Source organism: Lithobates pipiens, unplaced genomic scaffold (genome assembly GCF_037356315.1).
Source record: "Lithobates pipiens isolate NorthernLeopardFrog02 unplaced genomic scaffold, aLitPip1_a1.2 Scaffold_3, whole genome shotgun sequence".
Lineage (NCBI taxonomy): Eukaryota > Metazoa > Chordata > Amphibia > Anura > Ranidae > Lithobates > Lithobates pipiens.
In genome coordinates, this window is record NW_027507790.1 from 172,111,368 (window position 1) to 172,133,292 (window position 21,925).

A 21,925-nucleotide genomic window follows, 5' to 3' on the forward strand; every position below is an offset into this window, starting at 1 on the left:
ATTCCTCTCACCCATCACATGTTTCCTGCAGACCTTTTCCTGTTTGCTAAGCTTGCATTTATTTATTTATCTGCAGTTGGCTCCCAGCAGTGTCCACTGTACGTTACAGACCATTCAGAGCTTTGTTTTTTATTCCTTATGAAGTTGCAGGATTTCCTTTATTACAACATTCACTCTGAACCTTTGCATAAGCATATAGACAGTTGTGTGCACTTTACAGTGCTTATTTCACTTGTGTAATAGTAAAACAAAATGTTAGTATTGAGCTCAGATTTGGAAGCCAATGACAGCTTGAGGACAGCCTCTCTGATAATCAGAGCAGTGGGAAATAGAACCATTTCCTGGAGGATTGTCATCCTGATCTTACATTGTAGAAGTGGAAAAGAACAGTTGCCACTGGAAACACTCTCCTTTGCTCCAGTGTTCATAAATAAGCCCCTATGTCTGCCATTGTTTTTTTTTTTTTGTAGATTACTTTGCCAATGACACTAATTCAAAGTGGTTCTAAACCCTGAACATTTTTCTAACTCAAAAGAGAAGTTTAATTTAGTTTTTTTTAGAAATCACACGTTTCTAGATGGATCGGTCCGATGCTGCATCTGTCCCCCGCCTACTCTTAAGGCTGAGAACTGAGTGATCAAAGGCTGCTCATCTCTCAGTGCCCATGAGCAGAAAGCTGGCAACTGTCTTTCTGCTCTCCCTGCCCCCACTGGAGCATTGTGCTGTGGAGGGGCTTCGCTCAGGCTCTCATCGACTCACTGAGATTCTGAGCCCGGTATCGGTCCAAGCATCCGGGTGGATCCCAACCATATGGTAGCGATCCTTCTCCCGACCAGCTCTATGACCTCAGGGAACAGTGGGCTGCTGAAAACCAATCTATGGAGGGGGTGGGGGTTGGAGGTGCTAACTCATGTCTAATGCCTACATTGTTTTTTGTTTGCTTTAAAGGAGAGGTATAGCCAAAGCCTGTATGGCTGTACTCTTCCTGTGGATCACAGGAGTGTAATTCCTTCTCCTTTAATAGCATTCCTTACATAAGGGTAAAAAAAAAAAAATGTAGGCATCTGTATTGGCCCCCCCACCCCATTTATACTTACTTGAGCCCTCATTTGATCCAGTGCTGTGCACGTCTGCAGTTCTTCTCTACCCTCACTTCCAGGTGGGTCTGACAGCCCTTGCTGAGGCAGCAGGAGCCATTGGCTCCCACTCCTGTTAATCAAAGCCAGTGACAAGGTGGTGGGGCCAGATTCCGCTGTCTGTCAATGGATGCAGCAGCTGGGCTCGGGAGCGAGAATGCAAAAGTGCCCCCCATGGGGAGCGGCTTCCTTTTGGGGGCACTAGCTAGAGAGGAGGCAGAAGCCCCAGTGGGGGACCTGAGAAGATCAGGGCAGGTTCAGGGCCACTCTGTGCAATAGTGAGAAGTATAGACATGTTTGTTTTAAAAAATAAAATAAAATTTCTTTAAAAAAGACTGCCAAACATCTGTAAGGTTTCCAAAATCTGTCATTAATGTCTGTAATCTGATTTGTATTAACACTTCATTCCATATGTTCAGTTTCTCATCAACAAGCTGAGAAGTATAATAAATTATGACAGAATTACATACCACTGAAGGAGAGGTAGCTGATTACAGGGCAATCCGACTACAAGATTATGTGTAGACTTTGAGCTCATACCAAACTTTTCACACAACTGTGAATGAGGATTGATTATCAGTTAGCAAGAAGATCAAACTATTACACAAAGGGGTTGGTTTATTAAAACTGAAGAGTGCACAATCTGGTGCAGCTGTGCATGGAAGCCAAACAGCTTCTAAGTTCAGCTTGTTCAATAGAAGTGTTACTAAACCCACAACAGTAAAATCGGTCTGTATATGCAGTAAAGCGTGCTTGTTATACTCACTGTGCAACCTATGGGGTTAATCCTGCGCATTGTGTAAAAAGGCTGTTTGATCTTGTGTTCTCTGATCCTCTCCTTCCACCGTCCCCAATCTATCTCCTGTTAGAAGAGAACCTTTGGAGTCACTCTACACATGCTCAGTTTGGTATGTATTTTTTGAGAGTTTTTATTTTTTTTTGGTGGGAGGGTGCATGTGATCAACATTGAGGTAATCGAGGTCAGGGGTCCCTCTGCCTCATAGTAAGAGCACAACGAAAACCCTTCCTACAAGCTTTAACCAGACACTAAAAGAAGTCATAAGACTGCTGATGGGAAAAAGTATTTAGCTGTTTATATTTACCAAAATATTTGTATTTCCATGTTCTGTGTAATGTGGCAGACCAGATATAGTGAGTGCAGGGTTCTGGGTTCAGTAACACTTCAAAGCAGAACGCCAAGATTTTCAAAAAATCCCCCATTAGTACACCCCCCCACCACACACACACACACACACACACACACACACACACACACACACACACACACACACACACACACACACACACACACACACACACACACACACACACACACACCACTAAACAGTTATTACATTTGTGAAATGTCTTGCTGTTTAAGAGAGGTGTCTGATCTCATTTTCAGTAAGTCAGCTTTGTGATTCAAAAAATGTGTCATCTTTTCTGGCAGGGAGGATCTCTTAGAACAGTAATTGCATCATATCAATCCTCTTCTTTCTAACTCTAATCAGACTACATTTACCATGAATCCTCGGGATGGGAGTGAATGTGGGAGGTACATTAGGCTTGTACATGTAAATGTGAATTCGCCCACTTCAGCATAAATCACACCCCTCATTCTGCAGCCAGCAATCCATACATAACACACGGTATGATAGGTTACATCCTTCATAAATGCAAAGCATGTTAATATAAATGCATATTAACCGCTTCAGCCACGGAAGATTTTACCCCCTTCCTGACCAGAGCACTTTTTGCGATTCGGCACTGCATCGCTTTAACTGACAATTGCGCGGTCGTGCGACGTTGCACCCAAACAAAATTGATGTCCCTTTTTTTCCCACAAATAGAGCTTTCTTTTGGTGGTACTTGATCACCTTTGTGGTTTTTATTTTCTGCGCTATAAATAAAAAGCAACAATTTGGGGGAAAAAAACACATACTTTTTTACTATAATAAATATCCCCCAAAAATATATAATATTTTTTCCTCAGTTTAGCCCGATATGTATTCTTCTACATATTCTTGGTGGGAAAAAAATCGCAATAAGCGTATATTGATTGGTTTGCACAAAAGTTACAAAATAGGGCATCGTTTTATGACATTTTTATTATTATTATTTTTTACTAGTAATGGCGGGGATTTTATTGGGACTACGACATTATGGCGGACACACCGGACACTTTTGACACGTTTTTGGGACCATTGGCATTTATACAGCGATCAGTGCTATAAAAATGTCACTGGCAGGGAAGGGGTTCTCTCTCTCTCTCTTTTCCCCCTCCGTGCAATCTTCTGGGACACGTCACAGGTCCCAGAAGGTTGCCTGGCCAATCGCAGCGCAGTGCGTGCCTGGCTGTGAAACCACAGCTGGACGTCCACAATCAGAATGCTGGCAGAGAGGAGCAGGGCTTTTTTTTTCGCTCACATTGCTGGACCGTGGGACAGGTGAGTGTCCGATTATTAAAAGTCAGCATCTACACTATTTGTAGCTGCTGACTTTTATATGGGTGGAACTCCGCTTTAAGGACAATGAAAAACAAATTTCAGCCAGCACCAATATATGGAGGTCGTAAGATCGCACGCAGATTTTTATCTGTAAACAGTTGTTTAACAATGTGTGTGCAAATTGCATGTTTTGATGAGAAAATAGCACAATCCCTGCAACGCATACGGTTTAGTTAGTTGACCATAAGGCATAGCTTCCAGCTGTACCTCTTTTGTAATTAAATCCCTCTGCCTCTCTTTCACCTCAGTTGTCCCTCTTTTTGGTATCCTCTATAGACCTCTATAAATAAGCACTATTTAACTACCAGGAGTATTGTGTTACAGCAGGGCTAGGCCACCACGGCACTCAAGATGTTGTGGAACTACAAGTCTCATGATGCAAGACTGACAGCCAGAGACATGAGTTTCCAAGGCAGAGGTATGATGGGATTTGTAATATCACTGCAGCTATAGAGCCAAGGTTACCTAATCCTGCGCAACACTAAAGCAAGCCATAGATTATGCAATTTTCTTTCCTTCCACCATGGGTTGCAGAAAAGAAAATTGCTCAATCCCTCCCGCAATGCTATTGTGTTCTGGTCACTGCTGGCAGCTATAGCCCCCAGCAGTGATCGTTTGAAAAATATCCAACATGCTTTTACTAAAATTGATCAATGGATCGACTTCAGTACAACCAGCGTGCCCATAGATGGATCACAATTCATCCAGTTCCTGCTGAATTGGCCGAGATTTGATCCATTTATGGCCGGCTTATGCCCTGTACACACTGTCGGAAATTCAGATGCAAAAGTGTGTGGGCTCTATCGGACTTTTTCCATCGGAAAAAAATTGAGAGCTGGATCTAAAATTTTCAGACAAAAAAATCCAATCTTTTTCCGATCTTTGTAGAGAATTCTGACGGACAAAGTGCTATGCATGCTCAGATTAAGTTACGAGACCAAAGCTATTGGCTACTAGCCTCTGCGAAATCCTGTCATACGCAACGAACGTCACCTCGTTTCGAACAATCAGATTTTCCTACAACTTTGTCCGACCGTGTGTACAGGGCATAAAGCTTTTCACCATTCATTTAATTTTGGTAATTTAAAAAGCCATTATAAAAGAATAGTGGTAAAAAAAGTTCTAGTGGGTTTCAGCAATCATTTTTGCATATGCATTCTTTGCAGTCCTGTGTAGCTGGGGTGTGGCAGCATTGTCCTCTTTGCCTGCATACTTTGCAATTTTAAAGGGCGTCCCCTTTCTTCATGTTTGAAAGTAGGGAGCTGTGCTGATCTCTGTCAGTTAAGGTATAAGGATGAGGGTTCTCGGTAGCCAGGATGTATGAGAGATGTCTTGACACATTTTGTGTGTTGTATGCCATCTAGTGTTTCCAGACCATACTGCAGTTATAAAAATTTGAGTACACTGACTTTTATATTTACTGTAATGGCGTATTGCGGATTTAGTGGATTCTGACTTTTTTCAAGCTTGACAGCATTTTCAAACAATGTAACAAAATACGTATAAGCATCTAAAGTATAACTGTAATTTAGCTTAAAAAATGCCTTACCCCCTTCATCTGCAGTTGGCCACCAGATGCCACTTTCTAAATCTGGCCATACACTAGTGGTTTTTCAAAATAATATTACATGTATGAAAATTCTCAGTATATTTAATGACATGATGAATGTCGTTTGAAAGTACTTCAAATGTAGTTCTCTTTTAACTTTGATTTTGGAATAAATGGACTTTCCTAAACGAAATCCACACACACTGTTAGAAATTTGTTAAAGAAAAGTTTTCCAGCTTGCTCCTTCAAATTGTTTTTGCCATTGCTGTTGAAAATGAGCGTAGATTTGACCTCACTAATGGTTAGAAAAATACCATGAATTCAAACAAAATTCAACTAGTGTATATCTAGCTTAAAGCGGTAGTAAAACATTTTCCCTCAGTGTGTCTTCCGGGTATCGCGGCTCCGGCGCTGTGAGTGGCCAGAGCCACGATGTGGTCACTCCTGCGCATGCGCGCGGGAGACTTCTCTCCAGAAAGGTCTGGCAGCACCTGCTGGTCCTTCTGCCTGGAATTCAGAGCGCATGCGCCGCTGAAGTCAGTGGCTGCATGCAAAAGGAATATCTCCTTTTAGGAGATATTCTTTTTACCTACAGGTAAGCCTTATTATAGGCTTACCTGTAGGTCAAAGTTAAAAAAATTACTTTACTACCGCTTTAATCCTGTGCAGTGTAAGCCAGTAATTTTGTTTGGAAATTAAGTTGGGTGCTTCCAGTGAGCACACACACAGCATTTGGACCATTGAAATGAACATAGGCCGAGTGGGGAGGTAACATAAGAAGCTGAAAGCTGTGAGCCTGTTCCTGGGGAAAAACTGATTTAATACTACAATTTACTACTAAATACTACTTTTTAAAAAGTAAAAAAAAAAAAAAAAAAAAAACTTTTTATGATCTATTCCTAAGCAAAGCTTTTTACTTTTTTTTTTTGGCAATCTTTTGATCTAAATAATTATCTTGATAAGATATCATTTTTTTTTATTTAATAAATCCTTCATCCTGTCTTACAACTGGCATTTAGCATTGCTACAGTTTTGCAAGCGATAAGCTATTCATCTGAGCAGGAATATTAGGAATGTTTTAATCCTAATTTTCCGGCTGTGAAAATGTCATACCATCATAGTCCCCATTCTGTGCCTGGCATGTGGTCATTGCGAGATTTCAGGTATTTCATTCGCTTGCTTCACCTGAGAAAAAAAAATGGTAATTTTTGTGTTTTCTGTCATTTTATTCTCATAATATTTGTGCATTATTAAGCTAATTTTCACCTTTTTTGGTTACGTTGCAACTCTTTTTAGTATTAAAGAGTACTTAACAGGATACTGTTTTGGTCACAAAGACTCTGGAAGCATACTTATCCTATGTAGTAAATTTATGAAAAAGTGGAATGGGCATGCCAAAAAAAAAGTACTACACATTTAAGTGTGCTTAGGGCTCTACTAGCCCCTACTCTGTTCAAAATAAAAACAAGCGTTATATAAATGTATATAGATTTTCTACTTGTTGCTATTTTGTTTTTATTTATTTTCAGAAATTCCAAGACATCGAAAAGGCACATCTTATTCGGGTTAAAGATATCATTGGTTGCTTTTCTCATTCTATCAGTGAGGTTCACATTCAGATTGGCCAGGTATGTTTGAATTGTTAATTTTTAAATGTCCCCATTACACTTAGATCCGCCGGTGTATAACCAGCTTTACCATGTAATTGATGCATTCTCGAATTCACATCTAGAGCTCTCCAATCAACAAAGAGCACAAACTTCTGATTTCAGAGCTATAAGTCTGACTCAGTTTCCATTGAGAGAGCAAGGGTTTTTCTCTACAACATGCTGGTAGAGGGCAGGCTTTTCTACTTAGACTATTTCTGTTTTTAAAGGAAGTTGAACTGGAAGACTTTGCACACCGTTTGTTTTGATGAACCTACCTCTTCTTTGTTTACGTCTTTGTTTACTTTTTGGTTTACTTTCCCCCTTACACACTAATGTCCCCTAGACTTAAATAGGACTTTAATCCTCAGTACAAGTACATACCGTTTTACTCTTGGGGATGTTAATGTGCAGCCTGGCACTGGACTTTTAAGGGTCAGACACTAAAAAATATGGAAGACTGTCACAGGAGGTAACTATGCACCCTGGGATTGGTTCAGCTAGTGTTTTTGGGGGTCTAGAGAGGAATTTTCCTTAGCTTGTCCATTGGGTACAGACACCAGAAGATGGCTAGTACAGGGTAATGATGGCTTGGGTTTTTTTCTTCCTTGAAGGTTTTGCTCCAAATCATTTTTTGGTTCACAGACTATGAAGTGCCGCTCTTAAAAGCTTTAGACCCCTTTCACACCAGGGCGTTTTGCAGGCGCTATAGCGTTAGAAATAGCGCCTGCAATCCGCCCTCAAAACAGGTGCACCATTTTTTGTAGCGTGAAAGCCCGAGGGCTTTCACACTACAGCGGTGCGCTGGCAGGACGTCAGGGAAAAGTTCTGCCAGCAGCTTCTTTGGAGCGTTGAAGGAGCGGTGTGTTTACCGCTTCTCCACCGCTGCTCCCCATTGAAATCAATGGGGCAGCGCTGTAATACCGCCGGCAAAACGCAGCTATTGTGGCGTATTGCCGTCGGTTATAAAAAAAAGTGTCCCCCTGGCGGCCGAAATGCGCCGCAAATCCGGCGGTAAAACGCCGCTAAAAATAGCGGCGTTTTACCACCAACGCTATGGGCAGTGTGGTGGGAAAGGAGTCTTAATGTTTTACAGACTTGGTGGAAGAAAGATATAAGGATTAGGCTTGTATTGTTCTATTGTGGCTTCAGGTATTTTGGGGTCCCAGACCCATAACAGGTGGCATATTAGAAGAGGCATAACATTTTTTTTTACTAAATCTGGAATTTGCTAAATCTGGTGCATCTCTGTAGAGAAACCAATCAGTTTCCATATTTTTTTTTTTTTCTCAAAGCTTAAGGACTCAAGATGGAATAGCAAGGGTCACTTCAAAGTAAAAAATAATAATATAATTAGTATTAGTGCCACTGCAGTATCCATTTTCTGCGATGAATACAAATATTTCTTTTTTAATAGACATTCATAAAATGCACGCACAGAATATTGGAATGCACAGAAATAAATAAATTTACATTGTTTCTTTTCAGGTTCATGAAGAATTTATAAACAACATGGCAAACATCACAGTAGAAAACTTACTAGAACAGTTTGCAGAGTCTAAAGGCACTGGAAAAGAAAGGCCTGGTGAGTACTATGGGTCAGCAATGGGCTGCTGGTTTATCAGCTTGTAAAGGTGACACTTGCCACTTATTGCTGTGTGTCAGGTCACGTTGAGTCAATTGAAATTGTGTACATGCTGGTTGTTTTTATTCCCTCATGGGCACAGCGCCTGGCAGATGTATTGTGCTTTGTAACACATTGATTTGAAGCTGCTTGGTGCCTCAGCCCCTCACTGTTTTGCACATGCTCTGCCATGCCCAGTCAAGCTGCTCATATTATGGTCATCACGGAAATGTCAAAAAATGTTTAGCTCTGCTGGTGAACATTGCTCCTGTATAAATAGAAAATCTTCTAATTTCTAATAGGATTCATAACTAGAAAGCAACAGACAATGGATACACCCCCCTTTTTTGGCTCTCTTTAAAGGGGTTGTAAAGTCAGAATTTTTTTTTATCTTATGCAATAAGATAAAAATTCTTCTGTGTGCAGTAGCCCCCCTCAGCCCCCCTAATATTTATCTGAACCCCAGCGATGTCCACAAGTGTCTCGGCTGTCCTAGACTCTCCCCCCTGATTGGCTGAGACACAGCAGCAGTGCCATTGGCGCCCACTGCTGTCGATCAAAGTCAGTCAGCCAGAGGAGAGAGGACGGGGTAGGGCCGCGGTTCTCTGTCTGAATGGACACAGGGAGCGGTGACTCGGGTCGGGTACCCCCATAGCAAGCTGCTTGCTGTGGGGGCACTCGACAGGAGGGAGGGGCCAGGAGCAGTAAATAGGGACGCGAGAAGTGGAGAATCTGGGCTGCTCTGTGCAAATCCACTGTACAGGGCAGGTAAGTATAACATATTTGTAAAGTCTTTTTTTTTTTTTTTTTTTTCTTTAAAGTCCTTTTAAATGGACACAATCTTCTCTTTTGGTTCAAACATAACTAGAAAGCCCACTGTTAAACTTGTAAGAATCACTTTTGAAGACTCCAAGAGGATCAGATATACTAGAGATTAGCTGAAAGCTGATGTGTCCATGCTTCATGTCACCTTAAATAGTTTATTTTTGGGCCAAGTTTGTCTAGACTTTGCTTTGCTAGGTGCTGCAGTGTCTCTAAGCACTGTATCTACTGTATGTAACTTCAGTTACATAAAGTGTTAGGTTCTTGCTGTGAGACACTTTACTTCCTGTCTCACACCTGGAACAAAACAGAGTGTAGCTAAGCGGTGCTCAGCAATTCATAGGCAGCTTTGTATTCTGTGAATACACACAAAGCTTCCTCTGCCTTGCCGGGTCTGAGAGTGTGACATCAGCCCGCCCCTCCCACTGAGCCAATCAGAGGAAGCTTTATATTTATTCAGAGAATTTAAAAACTGCCTATGAATGACTGAGCACCCCTCAGCCAGACTGTTTTGTTCCGGATGTGTCTCCCAGCTGGGACCCAGCACTATGTACTGTATGGAGCTGAAGGTACATACAGCGCTTGAAGACACTGCAGCACTTTGTGAAATCAAACAGTTAGTTTGGGCCAGCTTGGTCCAAACTAACTATTTAAAGTAATATGAAACATGGACATCAGCTTTAATGTAAATGGTACTACTGTGCATGATTCAGACTGAAAGAGGACTGGGGACTGTGCAGCACTGTAAGCCATAAGGCTCTGATACATTGCAGAGGACCCAAGGATCTGGTCAGCGGGAGGTGAGAGCATAAGACTAACTTCTTCAGTGTGTTGCTATCTTGTTACTGTGGTCTTTGATCAATCTGTATTGCTTTAAATGCAGTACAGAAAAATGAAGTTGGAGCTCGTCAGTGATTGTCTTTGTAGCTCAATTGCCCTTAATCAAGCCTGTCAGGCTATAGAAGGCTGTTTTCTTCTCAGCAACTAGTAGCCAGTTTTGCAGCAGATCTGGCCTTGTATGTGGTTACAGCTGACAAATGTTAGGATCTATAAAAAATGTTACAAATATGGTTTAATTTCCACTTGAACAAGTTAAAAGACTCCGCATACAATGGAGTTATTGGCAAAAACAGCTTAAACAAAGTTTGCAGACCGTCTACACATGCACATGTTAGTAGTAAGTAGTATTCTTTGTTGCCGTGCAAGGTACATCATTGGTTGTACAATTAGCAGCTGCTAAATTGTTACTGTTATTGTTTATTATATTTTTGAACCAGTAGGCTTCGCACTCGCTGCAACCCGTTTGGGTAAAATGCTGAAAAATAGCTTGATTGTGTACTCACAGGCATGACCTTTGCTGACCTAGCTTTACCATTGCCGAGCTAAGAGCAGCCATTTGTTTTGACAGCAGAATTAATTGAGGCTAAAACATTTGAAATTCCACTTGTATCAAGCTGTTCATTAGGAATTGCTCTGTGGCTTTAGTGCTGTCAGAAAAATAAAATGTCCCACTCTGATTAAATAGCAGAATGATGGCCGGTCCACTGAATTTCCAGAGAGAGGTTGAATAAACTTTCTACTGCGGAAACGATTGCGAAGTGACACGCCGCAGGAGGGAGGTCACGATGTGCACTGATATCCTGCTGGGCTGTCAACTGGCACCATGCCAGGCACGCAAAGCCTTGCCACTCACTGTGGCATGGGAAGCTCGTGCAAGAGATGCAAAAAAGAACCTCAAAATCCCTCTGTGGGATAATCCTGTTGGAAAATTAACTTTTTGTTTTTCTAATTCTCTCATACAATTTTAAAAGAGATGGAAGCAGTTTGCTATGGTTTTCTACAAAAGATGATTAATGCAGATTATATAGCAGCACGGTAGAGTGTAACTGGTTTCTTGTCCAAAGAGCTTGCATTCTGCGTTGTGTAGTACAATTGCATCACAAAACACTCATAAACATTAGGCTGTTACATGGCATATGTGTATCCAGTCATCTTACAGCTACTACACAAATGTTTGGACTGCTTGTGTGAATTATAAACAAATCCTTTGGTTATGACGACTAATAAAAAAAAATTACTTTTTATGAATTCTGTACTTGAAAGAATATTTGGGCTACCATTGCCAAGCGTTTTACTGAAATGCTAGTTACCTGGCTGCCTCAGTACTTCAGCGCTTTCGAACAAGCGTGCAGTCAGAGAACTCGCAGTGAAATCAGAACTACTGATTTGCATACTTGTTTCTGGTATATATATATATATATATATATATATATATATATATATATATATATATATGGGTAGATAGACATATTGTCTTATTGTACATTTACTCAGTCCCTGCCCTCAAGGAGCTTACAGTCTTAAGGTCCCTAACTCACATTCATACATATACTAGTGTGGGAGGAAACCCACGCAGGCATAGAGACAACATGCAGACTCATGTCAGATTATATTAAATTAATAATCTCCATCAATGACCTAGTGTTCTTAAAGCGTAACTCCACTTTTGTCGAGAAAAAAAACATTCCCCTCTGGTTGATCAATGTACATTGCAAGGTTTTTAACAAATTTTCTTGCAGATTCCTACCTTTTGTTGTTCTGAAGAAATAGCTGTTTGTTTCTTTGTGTCCATGTGCAAAATTAATGTGAATGGGAGTGCTTTTATAATTATCAATCAGCTGCTGCAACTGCAGGACTCTGAGGAAAGTGACAGGGTCTGTATCCCTTTAGATGTGATTTCCCTTTGGGAGTATCTCACCCTTGTTGTAGGGGATGCCAAAATTGTGACTTCTTTCTTAGTGCAGACTTCTAGGAAAATCAGTAAGCCAATCACACAAGCAGGAAATGAGGTTTCTGGAGGGAGGGGCGGCATTCTGTTTTTACAGAAAATTACAGAGCTGCAGATTGAAAATGAAAGGTCGTGTAAAAAAACATTCAATTAAAATATGACACTTGTAGCAGTTGTATATGGTGTGTGTGTGTATGTATGTATGTGAGTATATATGTGTGTGTATATATATATATATATATATATATATGTGTGTATATATATAGGGAGCACCGAATGGGTTTTTTGGTGCTGAAACAGATACCAAAAGTGACAAATACACTAGGCCGAAAACTGATACCGAAGCTTATTTAAAAAAATATATATTTTTATACAGGAGATGGTCAGCGACTGGGGACATGGTACAGGAGATGATCAGAGACTGCAGAGATGGTACAGGAGATGATCAGAGACTGCAGAGATGGTACAGCAGATGGTCAGAGACTGACAACATGGTACCGGAGATGGGCACAGACTGGGGAAATGGTACAGGAGATGGTCAGAGACTGGGGAAATGGTACAGGAGATGGTCAGAGACTGGGGAAATGGTACAGGAGATGGTCAGAGACTGGAGAAATGGTACAGGAGATGGTCAGAGACTGGGGAGATAGTCGGAGACTGGGGACATGGTACAGAAGATGGTCAGAGACTGGGGACGTGGTACAGGAGATGGTCAGAGACTGGGGACGTGGTACAGGAGATGGTCAGAGACTGGGGACGTGGTACAGGAGATGGTCAGAGACTGGGGACGTGGTACAGGGGATGGTCAGAGACTGGGGACGTGGTACAGGGGATGGTCAGAGACTGGGGACGTGGTACAGGGGATGGTCAGAGACTGGGGACGTGGTACAGGGGATGGTCAGAGACTGGGGACGTGGTACAGGGGATGGCCAGAGACTGGGGACATGGTACAGGAGATAAATGCAGCGTCGCCAGTGCCCATCAGATGCAGCCGCCACCTGTTTGATTAGAGCGCCAGGAACATCACAGCTTTAATTTCAATTGCTTTGTGTTCCCGGCTGCGCACCATCACATACAGCCCCTCCCCCTTATCCGGGCACTTTGATAGACAGATCACCCATCCCAAGATTGGACGGGTGATCTATCAATGTTCCCCAGACAAGGGGGAGGGGTTGTATGTGACAGCACGCAGCGGGGAACACACAGCTATTGAAATGAAAGCTGTGATGTTCCCGGCGCTCTAATCAAATAGGCGATGGCGGCTCTCCTCTCTTCTACGCTATAGGAAGCCCCCCTGATAGGAGGCACCAGGGGCTGGGGCAGAGCACCGCCCAGGCCCCGTCCCACTTCCGGCTCCATTATTGGACGTTTTTTTCTTTCAGCCGAAATGTTTCGGTGCATCCCTAAAATATATACGCACACATACACAGTAGCTCACAAAAGTGAGTACACCCCTCACATTTTTGTAAATATTTTATTCTACCTTTTCATGTGACAACACTGAAGAAATGTCACTTTGCTACAATATAAAGTAGTGAGTGTACAGCTTGTATAACAGTGTAAATTTGCTGCCCCCTCACAATAACTCAACACACAGCCATTAATCTATAAACCGCTGGCAACAAAGATGAATACACCCCTAAGTGAAAATGTCCAAATTGGGCCCAAAGTTTCAACATTTTGTGTGGCCACCGTTATTTTCCAGCACTACCTTTATCCTCATGGGCATGAAGAGCTTCACAGGTTGCCACTGGAGTCCTCTTCCACTCCTCCATGACAACATCACGGAGCTGGTGCATGTTAGAGTCCTTGTACTCCTCCACCTTCTGTTTGAGGATGCCCCACAGATGCTCAATAGGGTTTATGTCTGGAGTCATGCTTGGCCAGTCCATCACCTTTACTCTCTGCTTCTTTAGCAAGCCAGCGGTCGTCTTGGAGGTGTGTGTGGGGTCGTTGTCATGTTGGAATACTGCCCTGTGGTCCAGTCTCTGAAGGGAGGAGGTCATGCTCTTAATCAGTATGTCACAGTACATGTAGGCCAGTAGCACTAATAAAGCCTTAGACCATGACACTCCCACCACCATTCTTGACTGTAGGCAAGACACACTTGTCTTTGTACTCCTCACCTGGTTGCCGCCACATACGCTTGACACCATCTGAACCAAATAAGTTCATCTTGGTCTCATCAGACCACAGGACATGGTTCCCAGTAATCCATGTCCTTAGTCTGCTTGTCTTCAGCAAACTGTTTGTGGGCTTCCTTGTGCATCTTTGTTAGAAGAGACTTCCTTCTGGGACGACAGCATGCAGACCAATTTGATGCAGCATATGGTCTGAGCACTGTCAGGCTGACCTCCCACCCCTTCAACCTCTGCTGCAATGCTGGCAGCACACATATGTCTATTTCCCAAAGACAACCTCTGGATATGATACTGAGCACGTGCACTCAACTCCTTGGGTTGACCATGGCGAGGCCTGTTCTGAGTGGAACCTGTCCTGTTAAACCGCTATATGGTCTTGGCTACTGTGCTGCAGCTCAGTTTCAGGGTCTTGGCAAACTTCTTATAGCCTAAGCCATCTTTTTGTAGAGCAACAATTCTTTTTGTTCAGCTCCTCAGAGAGTTCTTTGCAATGAGGTGCCATGTTGAACTTCCGGTGACCAATATGAGAGAGTGATAACATCAAATTAACACACCTGTTCCCCATTCACAACTGAGACCTTGTAACACTAACGAGTCACATGACACCAGGGAGGGAAAATGGCTAATTGGACTCAATTTGGACATTTTAACTTAGGGGTGTACTCACTTTTGTTGCCAGCGGTTTAGACATTAATGGCTGTGTGTTGAGGTATTTTGAGGGGACAGTAAATTTACACTGTTGTGCAAGCTGTACACTCACTACTTTACATTGTAGAAAAGTGTAATTCCTTTAGTGTTGTCACATAAAAAGATATAATAAAATATTTTACAAAAATGTGAGGGGTGTACTCACTTTTGTGAGAGAGTATATTTGTGTGTGTATATATATATTATTACACACACACACTTTTTTTATATATTTTTTCCCCACAAAAGTGGAGTTACCCTTTAAGAAGTGGGACCAATTTAAAACTCATGTGTCATGATTGGGTTGGGTGGAAGGTAATGCCTCAGCAGTAATGAGGTCAGAGAATGCTTGTTGACACATGGATTTGCTGTCATTAAGCCAGTTTTTTGTTTTGTTTTTCAAAAGCCTGTGGCGTGTGAAACACACCCAAAAACTCCACCGGGTGCCAAAAAAAGTGAAAACACATAGAGTGACATACAGGTGTTCCACTAGTCCTCCCTAGGAAGGACCCTTACCCTGATCCCCCCGGGGTGTTGGGCTCCAGACAGGGACTGAGGTACTTCACTTGGGTCCATCTGGCCAAAACCAGATGGGACCCCCTTTTTCTGAAAGGTCTGACGAAACAGAGCAACCCAAGTACCCGGTGGGACTCCCTCGACGGGAGACCCCATGAGAGAGGGCGAACTAAGCCAGAAGGCCATGTCCACCCCATCCCAAGATATTCAGGGTAGGCCCAAGGACCCACACCCTACTAATCACACAGTGACAAATGTGTAACACATCAAGCAAAAAACTACAAAAAGTGACAAACACAGGGAAAAATAAATAGGAAAGTGGGGAGAAAGAAGTGGGAGAAGTGAAAGAGTGACCATTGTGCAATACAATGGCCAGGCCCTTCAGCCAGGAATAAAAATTTCCTCTGTTCATAGCCAAAAGGCTCTGTCCTAGAGGCAGGTGTGAAAAACATGTGTATGGTGAAGTGACCATGGTGCCATAAATGGGACTATCACTCAGTGGTTGTAGGGTACCACTGAACTACCACTTCAGGGGCACATTCACCACAGGCTCTTCATCCCAACCCTGACCAACAGCCCAGGTCAGTGCAGCCCCCATCCCAGCCAAGAAGGCCTGAGGTTCTGGAAGCTTAGGGAGGAGCCTTACCCAAAGGCTCAACCGTCGTCCCATCGCTCCTACCTAATCACATTCAGGAGACACTAACCACTATCCCCCCACAAAGAGGAGTCGGTGTTTTCTCCCGGATAACTGACCAGAGCTAGGAGTAAACCAATCTAGGCCAGAAGGCCAGGGAACCGACCATCTGGCCACACCCAATGCAGCACCCATCCTCACCAGGAGCACCCTTTCAGTGTTTGGACCCCAGTATCTGTCGGGCAGCTCGACATAATCCCTGCTGAAACCGCCTTCCAGGCACAATTACGCCATTGGATTTGCCAGCCCTGCCCTATTGGAGTAACACAGCGCCTCCTCTCGCAGTTAATAAGAACAGATAAACTTGATCTTAGCCAAAAGGCAGAGAAGCGATTATGCCAATGCTAGGAACCAGTGAGGGATAGTTCAGATTTTCTATAGACATGGTGATGATCCCTCTTCTTCCCACGGTCTTCATCCAAATGAGGGTGGAGTCGGGGAGAAGTGAGCCTTATTTCACAGTCCTAAGGTGTTCATGCACTGTTATTTTTTTTTTATTAGGCCAGTGGGCTGAACGAAAAAACAGAACAAAAAAACTGATAGATTTCTTCATACACACAAATGAGATGGATGGCGGAACACCCCCCGGGACATTGTATTCTGAGAGTGACACCCTACCTGTGTCAGAATACACTGATCAGTGGCTGCAGCCGCTGATTGAGAAAACATTTCAGACATGTAACTTTGACAGCAGTCCATCAAACAATCAACTTATGTCAAGGGGTGGCTGTCGCACACTGATTGGAATTTGATTGGTCCATGCTGAACTGGCCAAATTTCCATCAGTCTATGGCCAGTTTTACAGTTCCCTCAACAACCATTTTTCTTGGCTAAAGGTCTTCTGTCTGTTGGAAGCCCATGGGATAAGGTATAAGCCTTCATATCAGCCTAGCACTCAAGTTACTTTCCATATGTGTTTTAATGTCTGCAGACGTGCAGGGGTGAAATATGAGGCACCTAACTATGGTTGCTAATTCTCTGCCCACTATTTACCCTACAATCCATTTACATTATTTTAGAAATTAGGCATTGTATTTAAAGTGTTACTAAACCCACAACCGTAAAATCAGTCTGTATGTGCAGTAAAGCATGCTTGTTATACTCACTGTGGAGCCTAAGGGGTTAATCCCCCACACTGTGTAAAAAGGCTGTTTGATCCTGTCTTTTCTGATCCTCCCCTTCTTCCACTGCCCCTAATCCATCTCCTGATAAGACGGAGCCTTTGGAATCACTCTGCATATGCTCAGTTTGGTGTATATTGCTAGAGATTTTTTTTTTCTTGGGAGGGTGCATGTGATCAGTGCAGGGCCTATCAGCACTGTCCAAACAGAGGGTCAGGGGTCTAGCCTCCTAGCATGGTCAGTGCAGTATGAAAACTCCTCCTACAAGCTTTAACCAGAAATTGATAGAAGTCCCAAGACGGCTATATACTGCTAATGAGAAAATGTATTTAGTAATTTACTAAAATATTTGCATTTCCATGTTCTGTGTACTGTGGGACTTCAGATATAGTGACTGAAGGCTCCTGGGTTTAGTAACACTTTAAGATTACTGTCACCAACTGTATCATCGTATTGCCCATTTTAGTTTTTTTTTTTTAGCAGTGAAGCCTGCAGAGCATTGCAAGCAGTGCATCACAGGTGCAGAGCACAAGCCTTGCTATTTTTCCCCTACCGTCAGGTCCATACAGAGGTCGACTAGAGGAGGAAAGTGGAACTTGAATTACAGAACGGAGAGAAAGATAAGAGATCATGGGGCAAGGTTTTGGGAATGATGTATTATATTGCTTTTTATGCTACTCTAAATATAAGTGTAATATGAAATATGGTGTAAAACATGGATCTTGATCTTTAACCCAAACCTATTATGGACAATTCAAACATAAAATGTATTAACTTCTTTTATTGGCCTCCATTCACACCAGTTCGGCTTGCACCCCGTTGCCGGCAACGGAACTGTTCATATCAACACGACTCATGTCGCAGCAATTATGAAAAGGGTTCCTGCGCTACTTTTTACCCATTTCATTGCGACGTGCATAGACTTCTGTTATGTGAACATAAATACAAAAAAGAGAGTCGTCAAAGTGTCCTTGTTGCTTCTTTATTGGTGCATAAAAAAAAGTGAATAAAAATATACAGGGGCTCACGTGTTCCGATTTACAAGCCTTGATCACAGCACAGTTTTCAAGTTAAAAGAACAGAACATATATACTATTTGCCAAACCACACCTTCCAATTAATTGTCTCCTTGAAACTGCAATTAACCACTTCCCACCCGGCCAATGTATATATACGGCCGGGTGGGAGCCGCCTGCTCCTGATAGGACGTTCAGGAACGTCCTTCAGGAGTAGCGGGATCGCGCGCGCGCCCGCGCAGCGGCGCGATCCCGATGTGCTCGTGTCACCCGGACACGGCACATCTCAGATCGGCAGGAGGGCTCTGTGATTGGCCCTCCTGATCACATGACGGCCGTGTCCAATCACGGCCGTCATGTGATGTAAACAAACAGCCGGTTGCTAGGCAATCGGCTCTCCTCTCCTCACACGGAAGTCACCGCTGAGGAGAGGAGAGCAGATCGCTGCAGCCGGCTGATGATCAGTGAGTATGGGCTGCTTTTCACAGCTTTTTACTCACTGATCATCAGTGTAGTGTAAACACACAACACACCACACAGTGAAAACACAGTCCCCACATATGTCCCCAAAACACACATGTCCCCAAAACATACATGTCCCCAAATAATAAAAACACATGTCCCTAATAATAAAAACTTGTCCCCCACATATGTCCCACTAAAATCACATGTCCCAATGATTATCTGCACACATATGTACGTGATCACCTGCACACATATGTACATGATCATTTGCGTACATATGTCCGTGATCACACAAACCAATTATTATACACTTAACGGAATTTTTTTTACCAAAAACATGTAGCAGAATACATTTTGGCTTAAATTTATGACAAAATTTGATTTTATTGGATTTCTTTTCAAATAGAAAAAAGAAAATATTGTTTTTTTCCCAAATTTCCGCTTTTTTTGCGCTTATATCGCAAAAAAAAAAAAACGGAGTCGTGAATAAATAACACCAAAATAAAGCTCTATTTGTGCGAACAAACTGATAACAATTTCATTTGGGTACAGTGTAGCATGACCGCGCAATTGTCACTGAAAGCGCTAGAGCGCTGAAAGCTGAAAATTGGGCTGGGAAGGAAGGGGGTGAAAGTGCCCTGTATTGAAGTGGTTAAGAAACATTCATAACAGGAGGTGAGGTGTAGCACTTGGCAATACAAACATGAAAAATTCCTTCCAGCAATGGATATATATATATATATATATATATATATATATATATATATATATATATATATATATATATATATATATATATATATATATATATATATATATATATATATATATATATATATATATATATATATATTTTTTTTTTTTTTTTCATTCATTCACAATTGTGCTCATTGGTTTACATACCCTGGCAGAATTTATGATTTCTTGGCCATTTTTCAGAGACTTAATGAAAACACAAAAACTTTTCTTTCACTCATGGTTAGTGTTTGGCTGAAACCATTTATTATCAATCAACTGTGTTTACTCCTTTTAAATCATAATGGCAATAGAAACTATCCAAATGACTCTGATCAAACGTTTACATACCCTGGTGATTTTGGCCTGGCAACGTGCACACAAGTTGACACAAAGGGGTTTGAATGGCTATTAAAGTCAACCATCCTCACCTGTGATCTGTTTGCTTGTAATTGGTGTGTGTGTATAAAAGATCAATGAGTTTTTGTTCTCCTCACAGACCCTTGCATCTTTCATCCAGTGCTGCACTGATGATTCTGAGTCATGGGGAAAGCAAAATAATTGTCAAAGGATCTGCAGGAAAAGGTAGTTGAACTGTATAAAACAGGAAAGGTATATAAAAAGATACTCAAGGAATTGAGAATGCCAATCAGCAGTGTTTAAGCTCTAATCAAGAAGTGGAAAATGAGGGGTTCTGTTAAAACCAAACCACGGTCAGGTAGACCAACTAAAATTTCAGCCACTACTGCCAGGAAAATTGTTTGGGATGCAAAGAAAAACCCACACATAACTTCAGGTAAAATACAGGACTTTCTGAAAACATGTGGCGGGGCTGCTTTAAGATGCTCATTGAGTAGGCACTTGAAGAAAGATGGACTGCATGGTTGAGACGCCAAACGAAAGCCCTTACTATGCAAATGCCACAAAGTATCCCGCTTACAATACTCTAAACAGCACAGAGACAAACCTCAAACCTTCTGGCACAAAGTAATTTGGAGTGATAAGTCCAAAATGTAGCTTTTTGGCCACAACTATAAACGCTACATTTGGAGAGGAGTCAACAATGATGAAAGGTACACCATTCCTACTGTGAAACATGGAGGTTGATCACTGATGTTTTAGGGATGTGTGATGCAAAGGCACAGGAAATTTGGTCAAAATTGATCGCAAGATGAATACAGTATGTTATCAAAAAATACTGGAGGAACATTTGCATTCATCAGCCAGGAAGCTGCGCATGGGACGTACTTGGACATTCGAACATGACAATGATCCAAAAAACAAGGCCTAGTCAACCTGTCATTGGCTACAGCAGAATAAAGTGAAGGTTCTGGAGTAGCCATCTCAGTCTACAATATCATTGAGCCACTCTGGGGAGATCTCAAACATGCAGTTCATGCAAGACAGCCCAAGAATTTGCAGGAACTGGGGGCTTTTTGCCAAGAGGAATGGGCACCTTTACCATCAAGATAAAGAGCCTCACCCACAAGTACCACAAAATACTTCAAGCTGTCATTGATGTTAAAGGGGGCAATACACTGTATTAATAACTGGGGTGTGTAAACTTTTGATCAGGGTCATTTTGGGTAGTTTCAGTTGTTTTTATGATTTAAAGAGTAAACACAGTCAATTGATAATAAATGGCTTCAGCCAAACACTAACCATGAGTGAAAGAAAAGTTTTTGTGTTATTAATTTTCTCTGAAAAATGGCCAAGAAATTATGAGTTCTGCCAGGGTATGTAAACTTATGAGCGCAACTGTTAGATAGATAGATAGATAGATAGATATATATATATATATATATATATATATATCTATCTATCTATCTATCTATCTAATAGATATATCCACACACACATTATCCAAACAAAGGGGAATAAGAGATACCCTATTAGATGACAGATTGAGAAATAGCATGCAATGTCAAGCTGCAGATACCAAAGCCGGCAGAATACTAGCATGTATAAAAAAAGGATATACTCCAGAGATAAACAGAAAATCCTACCACTTTATAAAACATTGGCTAGACCACATCTGGAGTATTCTGTCCAGTTCTGGTCACCAGTCCTCAGAAGGGATGTGCTGGAACTGGGGAGAGTCCAAAGAAGGGCAACAAAACTAATAAGGGGACTGGAGGACCTCAATTACGAGGAAAGACTGCAAACACAAAATTTATTCTGGCTGGAGAAAAGACAGTTGAGAGGAGATATAATAGCGATTTAAAAAAATACCTCAGTGGGGATCCCAGCATAGGAAATACAACTGTTCAGTTTCAAGGAGTTTAAGAGGAAAGGGCCAAACACTTAGATTGGAGGAGATGCGGTTTAACCTTAAACTGCGCAGGTGGTTTTCACTGTAAGGTCAATAAGGATGTGGAACTCTCTTCCACAATTGGTGGTGACTGCGGGGAGTATTGATAGTTTTAAGAGACAGATGTGCATCTTAGGGAACACGACATGCAGGGACATGGGAAACAA

General features: G+C 42.0%; 1 protein-coding gene across 2 annotated transcripts in view; it reads left to right on the top strand.

Annotated features, from left to right (window-relative positions):
• Window positions 1-21,925, top strand: part of FCHO2 (FCH and mu domain containing endocytic adaptor 2) — a 212,372-nt gene that overhangs the window by 105,351 nt on the left and 85,096 nt on the right. For both annotated transcript variants that reach the window (XM_077462502.1, XM_077462503.1), the window contains exons 7-8: window positions 6,722-6,820; window positions 8,327-8,423. In XM_077462502.1, the coding sequence (XP_077318628.1) occupies window positions 6,722-6,820; window positions 8,327-8,423 (196 nt within the window). The remainder of the gene's footprint in view (window positions 1-6,721; window positions 6,821-8,326; window positions 8,424-21,925) is intronic.